Source organism: Hirundo rustica, chromosome 9 (genome assembly GCF_015227805.2).
Source record: "Hirundo rustica isolate bHirRus1 chromosome 9, bHirRus1.pri.v3, whole genome shotgun sequence".
Classification (NCBI taxonomy): Eukaryota; Metazoa; Chordata; class Aves; order Passeriformes; family Hirundinidae; genus Hirundo; species Hirundo rustica.
The window spans coordinates 28,706,784-28,717,685 of NC_053458.1; the positions used below are offsets into that span (position 1 = coordinate 28,706,784).

The 10,902-nt window shown below is 49.2% G+C and overlaps 1 protein-coding gene across 2 annotated transcripts in view; it reads right to left on the reverse strand.

Annotated features, from left to right (window-relative positions):
- PBX1 (PBX homeobox 1) overlaps window positions 1-10,381 on the reverse strand; it is a 127,763-nt gene extending 117,382 nt beyond the window's left edge. For both annotated transcript variants that reach the window (XM_040072846.2, XM_040072845.2), the window contains exons 1-2: window positions 9,861-10,381; window positions 7,259-7,332 (exon numbers count right to left, since the gene is read on the reverse strand). In XM_040072846.2, coding sequence (XP_039928780.1) covers window positions 7,259-7,332; window positions 9,861-10,051 — 265 coding nt within the window. In that variant the 5' untranslated portion in view covers window positions 10,052-10,381. The remainder of the gene's footprint in view (window positions 1-7,258; window positions 7,333-9,860) is intronic.
- Between the last annotated feature and the right edge of the window lie 521 nt (window positions 10,382-10,902).

A 10,902-nucleotide genomic window follows, 5' to 3' on the forward strand; every position in this document is an offset into this window, starting at 1 on the left:
CACACCCCAAAATCCAGGGTGCTCGCACAGCCCGGGCTCTGGCAGAGGCTGCAGCGTTGGGCTGCCTCGTGTGACCCCAGGCCGGCAGCCCAGGAGGCAGGCAGTGCCCCACAAACACCTTCTCCCACCACGGGGAACACTCGCCACAGCGACCAGATCGGGACCCGACGGATGTTTGGGGAAAGCAAAGGACGCAGATTGAGGTTGGTTTATTAGATTACGGACAGCCCCATGCAAATAGGGCCATATTGATCTGGTCTGCAAACACCTGGCTGGGAATACGAGCAGCCCCTGAGTATACAGAAGCTGCTGGAGATTATTAACCAGATCCATTGCTGTAAATCACATTACCTCCTTCCAAACCCTGACCCAGCATGGAGTCCCCCTGTGTTAGGCACTGTACAGGGCACATCCTTGCAGCACAAGGGAGCATCACTTCTCCCCACATGGCACCCAAATGCCCAAAGACTCAGCCCAAAAGTGGGGAGCCTGGAATGGGAATCCTGCTCTGGGGGCCGTGGAGCCAGTTTTGTGCAAACCATCTTCCCCACAGCAACTCCCAAAGCAAAACGTTAACAAGAGAAACTCACTGCATAGGGAAACTGCCACAGGAATTCAAAGAAGGAGGAAAAAAATTTACAAATTAAAAAAAAAAAGGTGGAAAATAGATAACAACACATCCTCAGGGGAAAACTCGCCTCCTGCTACTATTGGGTTCCTCATATTTTGCATCAACTGCAAACCACCCCTGTAGTGCACAGGGCAGACAAGACAGGCTCTCCTGTCTCCCAAAGCACCCCAACACCAAGCACAGGAAGGAAAAAAAGGTAGTAGTAAAATGTTTCCCAGCAGATTTCCAAGAGATCACGAAACCCTTTGCAGAGCTTCATTAGCAGAGAAGGCAGCAGCTCCAGGATTAAAGGAGGAACTGAGGAATAAGGTGCCGAACCAAAGGCAGAGGAGGAATCCTGTCTTCCTCCATTCTCCTTGCCAAAATCCACAGCTCTGATTCAGCAGAAGCACCACCAGCAGCACAGCCTACTATATCTCTCCGCAAACAAACCCATTTATGCTTAAACCACCACCCTACTCCCCTCAAGGATTGCTGCATGCAGTAATTTCCTTGTGACGGAAAAAAAACCAAAACAAACCATGATGAAATTGTCTCAGAGTTTCTCTGTGTTTTGTTTACAACCACTGCCCTCAAAACCAGGGCCGGCACAAGCCCTGCTAACAGGAATAAATCTCGCATTTGAGAGCATTTAGAAAAGCTCTGCTTGCAGACACTCAGCGCTCCAAGGAGGAAATCCCTCTGCAGGTCTCAAATAAGGGAACTTGAACCACTTTTCCCAGGAGAAATTTAGGCCTGAAAGATCTTCTGACTTTCTCATTTGGAGCTACAAGGCCCAATAACAAGATCTCTTTCCCCAGACTCACCCACAAACTGACTGCTGCCAGGATCATGCAGAGGCGAGGGGAGATGGACTGGAGATAGACCCATGGCAGCAGGGAAGACACTCAACATTCATGGAAGAGAACACTCTGGTTAGCTGCTGTTTATGTCCTGGTTAATACAGGTATTTTTCCAGCATGCATTAATAGTGAACACAGATTTGTTCACCTCTAGTGCTATCAGTGGGAATTAGCCAAGGAGTGGGCTGCTGGCACGGCACCTTCCAGGAACCTTCCTTCCCTAGACCCAAAGCTTCTCAAAACCTGGGGAGGACAGTGGCAAGCAAAGGCTTGGAAACTTGGGAGCATGGGGATCAAAAACTGGAAGAAGACTGGCTCATCCATCTCCCAGGAGCAAACACATGGGGCTGGGAGCAAGAGGACGCAGCAGACCCTCCGAGAGCACATTCCTGCTCTGCCGCAATCACAACAAAGTCTGCTCAACATCAGGCACCCACAAAAATCAAGTCTCGAAATAAAAAGCAAACAGATTTGCTCCTGTACACCCCAAATCGTGGGGAGCCTCTAAGGAGCAGGAATCCTGTGCCAGAGCTGGTTTCTCTGCTTCGATGGCAGGGCTGAGGGGGAGGAGGTGGGAAGAAGAGCCCACTGGCAGCCCTGTTCTTCCCACCTCCTCCCCTGGAGGATTGCAGGAGGCCAATTTTGATTAAACTAATTAAGCCTGGTCCATTCAAAGAGCTCCAACCACATGCTACCAGGGGAGAAGAAGAAAATATGAAATTACAAGGAAAAAAGAGAAGTCTCCCCACAAGCACGCTCCTCCAAAGCCATCCATCCCCAGCAGATCCCTGATGGACACCACCACACCGGAAGATAAAAGCCCAGAAAACAGACTTGTTTTAGAGACAGGTCCAGCCCTGAAGACCCTGCTCCTTCCAGCTACCAGGACCTACTGGGACATGGCTCACCTCCCATCACGATGACTGGTTTCCATCCCCTCCCAGCCAGTCCCAGAGGTAGCCACTCCTCTTGTGTTAATTCAGTCCTCCACCAAGACAAGCTCTACCAAACTGTCCCTATCTTCCAGTCCCTTGCACATTCCCTCCCCTCCTTTCCCTTGAAGGCATCAGGTTTCTGGAAGCAATTTAATTATGAGTTATAGCGAGGCTTCCTCGGACTGGAGGCCCTGCTCTCCCAAAATGTTTCACTTCCCTCCAGGGCAGCCACACCAGGGACCCTGCAACTCTGCCTGGCACGGAGAGAGAAGCATCACTTTTGCCTTCAAAGCCTTTCAACTGGAAGGAAAAAAAAATAAAATAATAACAAATTTCAAAGCAAAGGCTTCCTCTCCTTGAAGGGCAGGAGGGAGAGCAGCCAGGCAAGGGCTGGACCTGCCCAAAGCTGAGCAGGGACACGGATCCTTCAGGGCTGGAGCACTGAGCACTTTCCTGATGAGCTTTCTTTCAAAGCAGCAGAATGATGCCTTAGGTGCAAGAATTGCATTGAAATTCAAATCGGGGTGTTGAACTCTCCCCTGCGCCTTGGGAAACCTCCTGGTGGAAACGCAGGATAAGGAGGAGGGCAGGCTTTGATACCCTGGGGAAGGGCTGGGGGGAAGGAAAGCAAGCTGCCCCATCCTGCTGGGAGGAATGCGTGAGCCAAGGGGCGCTGGGCTTGCCAGTGTACCCTTCCTAAAGCTCTGCCCTACACCCCAAAAACCCCGACACCGCACACACCTCTGCCCCCTTCTCCTCATGCTGCTCCTGGTGGGGTTTTACTTGGGGCTTCAGGGAAGAGAAGGGAGGGAGGGAGGAAGAAAAAGAAACCCCATATCATAATTGCTATATTAAAGAGAAATAGCAGGCAAGAATAATAAGAGAGGTGTCAGAAGTGAAATACAGTAACAGACATAAAAAAAAAAAAAAAAAAAGACTACAGTTCTGCAATGGGGGTGTTAATTGAACACAGAGCTGGAGAGAACAAAGGGGTGTTAAGGAATAGAAGAAGGGGAAAAATCCTACCTCCTCCAAAGATCTGATTTGAGTTAAGTTTGATGAAGATAACGCACAGGGAAAGGTAGCTAAGGGGCACCTTATATAGCTATTATGTTCTAAAAATCTTAAAAAAAAACCCAACAAACCTATTATTCAACAACAATTGCACGGCTAATCAGTGCTGTCTATAAATATTCCACTTTGTAAATCCCCCCCCATTAGTGCTATGTACATTTTTCTTTTAATCCTGAATTCCTTCAACACAGGAGAGAGAGGAGGGTAAGAAAATAAAAATTGTGGGATTTCAAATGCAAAGTCAGGGTCTTTTTAAGAAGAAGAATTTGCCCGATGCCCTCACCTCCCCCAAATGAGCAGAGAAAGTGAAACGATGGGAAAAGCTCTTAAGGAGGAGGAATCAGATTAAATGGTCATATATCCTGTGCTCAGCCTCTCCCCGCCGGTCCCCGCAGAACGAGATGGGAGTTGGGAAAGGCTCACAGCTGAAATAGATGCTGCTGCATTTTGACAGCAGATATTTTCCAGTTTGCCATCCAAGGACCCCACGTCTGCGTACGCCTTGCCTGATTCTTCTGCTTAGCTATTCTGCTCATGCAGAGAACAGCTTAAAAAAAAAAAAAAAAAAAAACCATACCGAGAGAGAGAGGGAAAAAACCAGAGAAAAAACCACAAAAAACAAAAAACAACAAACCAGCCATAAAGACAGAGCCCCTACCCCTGCCTTCAAACTTTTTATAAATCGGGAATGCAATTTCCGATTTCAATCCCTATTGATGGAGGAATCAATTGTATTTAGGACAACAATGCCTCCCATTTCCATAATTATTATTCCAAAAAGCCAGCCAGCCAGCCATTTGAAGACAGTCCTGCCCCTTCCCTCGCAACAAAGCGACCAACAGCAAGTGAAAACACACCAAATGAACGCCGACAACTTCGATGTATATTTAAGCAGCAATTTTTTTCCTCCCCTACATACTCCGGACATCTCAACTTCTATTACTTTAAAACAGACATCATCCCAAAAGCAGCAATCCCCAGGTTTGCAGACAAAAGGCAACCCCCTGAGCATTTTTTTTATCATTATAATTTTAAAAATTGATAATAAATACTTTAAAATAACTAAAGAGCCCAAATGCAAAAGGCAACTCTTTGGCCAGTAGAGATGACCTATTTTTCTAAGAACTTTATGGACACTTTGGGTTTGCTCAAGACAAGGTTAACGCTATGAAATAGTAGCCATAATGTTGCGAGAGATGGTGGTAAAGTCTCTGTAAGGCTCTGGAGTCACTTAAATCAGGCAGCGGGGTAACCGAACGCACATTTCTGCACATCATAACGCCGGGGGGAAGATGTACGCAGGCACTTTCAAACACCCACCAGTGACCACAAACAATCACCAGGATTTCAAACGCCACACATGCAAAAATCTAGGAAGCTAAATGGAAAGTGGGAAGCGAGAAGTTGGCTCAACTTTCACGCCGCTGCCCGCGAGGAAGGGGTAAGCAAACAGACGCAGGCGGTACCCTCGGCCCCAGAAAAAACAAGGCAAACTTCCTCCTAGCATTGGGCCCACAAAGCATTAATTTAAAAAAAATAATAAAAAATAAACCAAAACCATCTGGCTGTTTGCTTTCTTATGAAGTGTGACTTTTGGGGACGCAGATGGGGGGAGAGGGGAGGAGGTCTTTGAATTTGCAAAGTGAAAGAATTTGCCGCAAACACATCCAAGGGCAGATAAACAAGGCTCCAAAAGCCATCTCAAGTCAACCTCTTTGGAGACCTCCACAACACAGCCCCCGTAAGCCAAGTAATCCAGGCACAACCCCAACAAACAGCATTTATGAAAATGTAAAAGAGCGCCAGTTAGCACCTGAATATCCTGATTTCCAGCAGCATGCTTCACCCTATACCATCTCTTTCCATTTTCCTTAGCAGACAGGAATTATCGCACCCCGTCACCGTGGTTATGCACAGTTCCTCATCCCTCCCCAGCTCACCGGGACCTCACAGCATCCCCGAGCACAACTGGCTTTTCCCACCAAGTTTAGTCCCAGCAGATTCCTTGTTCCCTAACTTTGCCACTGTGCTGATAGCGAAGCTGAGCTGGGATGAAACAACTACTTTGCCAAAAAGTGCCCCTGCGCAGGCTACGTATGGAGCATCGAATACAGCATCGAAAACACTTGGAGAAGAGACAAGCAAAGGTTCTTTAGCTCATACAAAATTAAAGGAGAAAAAGAAGAGGGAAGGGAACTCGGTGGGTCCTTTTTTTGTGGAGGCGCACGGGGGAACGCTATAAAATCCTGAACGTTTATCTCCACGTAGACTCTCTCACGTTACAGCGTAAGAACAGTCTGGAGGTTCCCATAGCAAACCCACTGGTGGTTATTACGGGAAGTCTGTAGGGAAGGACTCCTCGGGAAGGTCAGAGGCGGCCCCGCAGCCGTGAGGACTCCGGAGAGCCGAATGCCATCGGTAGGTGCTTTGTCTGGGCTACACGCTGCACAAGCAACGCTTAACAAAGGGCCCTCTTAGTCATTTTATATATATTGCAAGAGTCAAGTAATTGTATTTTCAATCAGCTGCTCATGCTGGGAGGTTTTTTATACATATAGATATATGTATGAATGAAAAAAAAAAAAAAAAGAAAAAAAGAAAAGAAAAATAAGACCGAGTTCAGGTTTCTGAAAGCTGTTCCCCTTTTATGTGTAACTATCAATGTATATCAACTGGGTGTGCAATCATATTTATTGTCACTTTCATTCATGTCATGCCCTTGCTTATATGGCTTAGATATGAATTATTGACTGTTTCAGTCCTTGTTGTAAAGAGGGGGGAAGGGGGGGAAAAGTCAAGTACTTTGCAGCGTGCTAAAACAAGGCAGCTACACCGGCATGGGAAAGCCCACAGATCAACTCTGGTCAGCTCAGAAGGCCAACAGGAGAGACGAACGGTCCCCTCTAGATTTCCATCATCCCCCCCCACTTTTTTGTTTTACATTTAAGACCAAAAAAAAAAAAAAAAAAAAATTCCAACAAATACATAAATAAGTGGTGCATGTTGCTAAATGTCCTTCCCTGAGCATCTGTTGTTTAAGATCACCCTTGATTGATGACTGCTATTTTTTAATTGTTGCTTTTAAAATTTAAATGCCCCCCTGGGATGTGTTATAAGTGTGTTAGTACATGGTAGGAGGTCTGGAAAGTGGGAAACAGCAGAACCAACGCTCTCATGCCATTAGCTTCTAAAGAAGCCTGAGAACACCCCACGCCATAAAACAACAGTACCCTAAAGTAACTAACAATCTAATATATTGCTTTCACTAAAGGCAACTGACAACTTGCTCTTACATGAACTAGCCTGGATGATTGGCAGACAAGAGCATTTTAACCCTTTCTTTACAAAAAAGTAAGGAACCTATGTGTTTACCTGGATACTAACGGTAGTAAAACTGCACAGTTTCATTTTGTTGGGATTATTTCCCACACACCCACTCTGCATTCAGATTTTTTTTTTTTTTAAGCAGTGCCATGTCTTAAAGAAGAAACTAGAGCAAGACAGAAATTGCAAGGGGGTTGATTTTTTTTTTTCTCCCCAGAAAAAGCAATAAATAAAGAAAGGCTATACAATAGAAATTAAACCACGATATTTTCTCTTCTAGACACAAACCACATCATGCAAGTCTACTGCCAGAAGCATTAAATACCAACGAGTTATTTCTCCCCACTTAAATACTGCTGCATGGGGTTGGGGGTGGGGGGGGCCACAAACCTGGGGGAATAAAATCCCTCAAGAGCAAAAAAGAAAAACAATACAGAGCATTGATTTCCTACCTGTTTTTTCTTTGATTTCACACAACACATTAAAAAGCGCCGGCTTCATCCTGTGGCAGTTCAAAGCATGTTTCCTGGAGAGAAAAGAAAAGAGGGGAGGGTGAGCTCATAATATCACCACGAGGAACAACTTTCCAAATTCATGCTGGCTGCCGTAGGGAGGGTGCTGCAAACAGTTTGAGCCCCCGGTGCTGCAAACAGCCACCTACCCAACGCAGGGGAGATGAATGTCACTAGTTTAGGAACGGCTGGAAAATGGCCTTTGCCACCGAGCAGCTCCACGGCCGGCGCGAGGCAGGCGATGCTCCACCGCAAAGCCAGCAGCTTTTGGGAGCCAAGCTCGTATCAACTGTCTGGTTCAATACAGACAGGGCACTGGGCTCTCCCCGTCCCCCACCTCCAATATTACACCAGGCCATGTGCTTTATTAGGCTCGTCCTGTGAGGCAGAGGGGAAATAAACTCCTCCTTGCCCCAGTGCTGGAAATATCCTCTGCTTAGAGCTGTCAATTCAGGGAATTTCAGCGCCCAACTTGGAGCACAGAAAGACGTATGGAGAGACAACCCCATTCCTCTGCCTCCATGCTACTTACATCCAGCTTATTTGCAGGTGTTGAAATTTAATTCTTTACAATTGGGACAGTAAACACATTAAAAATCACAGCCGGCTGCTTCTGGGAAGGGGAGAGAATGCTATTCAATGCCGCTCCTTTCGGCTGCTGTTATTCCAGAGCTGACCGTTCTCCTGTGGGTTTTGAGGAGAGACTTTGGGGAGGGGGCATTTTAATTGGCTGGTTTCAAAACCCACCACGAGCCCGCGGGGGCAAAGAAACAGGGCGATTTAATTTTTCCTCTTGAGCCATGGGGTGATTTAGCCAAGGGTTCAGTTGCACACAGGGCTGTTGCTATCAGGCGCCGGTTACGGGGATTTCTGTTTACCAACCGAAATTACACGCGAAAGACGATGTGAACATCTGGCAAACATTCACACTACTTACCCCACCACCCACAACATGTTAAAAAGATTTATATATCTGATGAAGTCTCTCAAAGGTATATACCCTTGCAGAACCACAGCGTTCCCTTATCAGCACACCCAGATGGGCGCAGACATTTGGGTATACGAAAATCACGTACATATGCTGTAAGGGCCCTCTTACAAATAATGCTGGCACTTCACATCTTCCCAAAACTTAATTTAAAAAAAAAAAAAGAAGAAAAAACAAACAAACAACAAAAAGAAAGGCAGCAAACCAATCCTGCAATAGTAGGACGGAAGGAGGAAATGCAAAGCCAAATGTTATTGATAAATATGGTGAGTTCACCAGCTCAGAATTAAAAATAATAATAATAATAATTAAAAAAAAAAAAAAAAAAAGTAGCACTGTGAAGAAGCAGCTGAAATAGACCAGCAAGGCAAACCCATAAAGCCTTCTCCTAGCTCTGTTCTGCTTTGGTTTTATTGATTTGATTAACTACACTAAATTAGCCAGGCAGGAACACACACGATTCCTGCAACTTTCCAAAGGAAGAGCCCCTCACTGCCCCGGGTCTGGCCGGGGAGAAAGTGAATGATTTCCTCCTCCTCCTCCTCACAGCTACTCTGCCCCTGCAAGAACATAAGAAAATGAGTAAGATCAACCCAGCAACCAGCCTTTTTGGTAGGCGAGAATTCTATAAAAGCCGTGGAGGATTGAAGCTGAGGTTTGGGGGGTACTTTTATCCTTCTGCAAGTTCTTAAGCGAGTTCTGGGGCTGTGCGGTGCATTTTTCCAGGAATAATGTATTCTAGCAATCCGCTTCAACTCGGGGCACACATATCAGGAGGAAGGACAACACACCAAGCAGCTTTACAGCCCAGAAGAAATATCAAGTGTAACCCAGACAATCCAGGGCAACTTTTTTTGTTGTAATTCCTTCATTTGAGGTTTTTTCTTTCTCCTCTCCCTGAACTTTTGGTAGCACCTTTGAAGGAGCGCATTAGGTTTGCACTCCCCGCAGCTCAGGGCAATTCAGATACCAGCTCTTATAGCCTTATTTATTTCCTTTTTAAATACAGCTGCAATTAAGAAGGGAAAGAAAAAAAAAAATAGGCAAAGCTTCTATGAGCATCTTCAGAGCGCAGAAACGAGCTGAAAAAATAACACCACTACAGGGGCCTAAGAAAGAACATTATTAGCAGCCCTAAAAGCGGGGCAGCACTTTGTAGCTCTTTCGGAGGAGCCCGGAGCGGAGCCCCAACCACCACCGCTCTCCGCAGCTAAACCCTCACCCCAAAAAGGCTGGGAAAAGCCAGGCCCAGTTTGTGGATGGAGGGAGGGGGAGGCAGCGGGCGCGGCGACCCCTCGAAATCGCCACGAAGTTGAGAGGTGGGAGAAAGATTGGAAATAATAAAGGGGGGGGGGAGGTTATTAACCGGTCCCCTTTCTTTCCCCCTGCCTCCCTCGCCACATTTCTCCGCGGCAGGAGCAGCAGGACCCCCGTCTCCCGATGCGCCCGCGGCCGGGCGCGCTCCCCCCGCCGGACAACAAAGGCCGGGCCGGGGCGCGGGGGAAACTTCCCGGCACCTGCCCCCTCCCCATCCCCGCTCCCCGCCGCTCTCACCTGGCCTGCGCTTCGTCCAAACTCTGGTCCGTGATGGTCATGATCTGCTGTAAGATGTCTCCGATGTCCTGCTTCCTGCCTGCCTCCCCCTCCGCCCCGCCTGGTCCATCCTGCATGTGCTGGGACAGGCCCGGGTGCCCCGGCATCCCCACCCCGCTGTGCGTGTGCATCAGCCGCGGCTGGTCATCCATCGCCGGCCGCCGGCCCCGCTCCGCCGCCGCCTCCTGCCCTGGCTGCCGGGAGCGGCGCGGCTGGGCTGGCCGCCTGGCTCCTCGCTTTCTTTTCTTGCTCGCTTTCTTCTTCTTCTTTCCTCCCCCCCCTTCCTCCTCCTCCTCCTCCTCCCCAGCCTCTTCCTCTTCGCTTTTTATTTATCCTTCACGCTGGCGCCCGGCTCCGCGGCGGGGAGGAAGAGGAGGAGGAGAAAAATGAAGGAGGGGGGGGGAGGAAAAAAAAAAAAAAAAAAAAAGAGAGAGAAAAAAGAAAGGGGAAAAAATCCCTTTGGCTGCCGGAGGAGGAGGAGGAGGGAGGAGGGAGGGAGGGAAGGAGGAGGGAGGGAAAGGGGGGGGGGGTTCCGGGGAAGGGAGGGGAAACGGCGGCGACTCCAAAAGCAGGGCAGCTCAGCCCCGCGCCGGGGAGGCAGCGGGCGGGCCGGGGGCCGGGGCTGCGCCCGGGGAGGAGGCGGCGGCAGCGGTGGCCGCGGCGGGGCGGCCGCCCGCGATGGCAGCGCCGGAGCTACCGCGGCCGGAGCGCGGCGGAGCCCCCGCGCACCGGGGGAGGGCTCCAAACTTTCCCCCACCCTGGGGCCGCGCTCGGGGCTGGCTGGGCCCCCCTGCGCCGGGCCTGCGCGCACCGCTCGGGCCCTCGCCGCCTGCTTTTGTTCGGCTCCGGACTCCTCAAACTGGCACGGAGGAGCCCGGGGGCGGGGGGAGGAAGGGGCAGCGGCGCCGCCCGCCCCCCCGGCCCCATTGGCGGCGGCGGCGGCGGGAGGGACGGCCCGCAGGCCGCACCGCCCCTTGCGCGCCCGCCCGTCAATCTCCGGGTT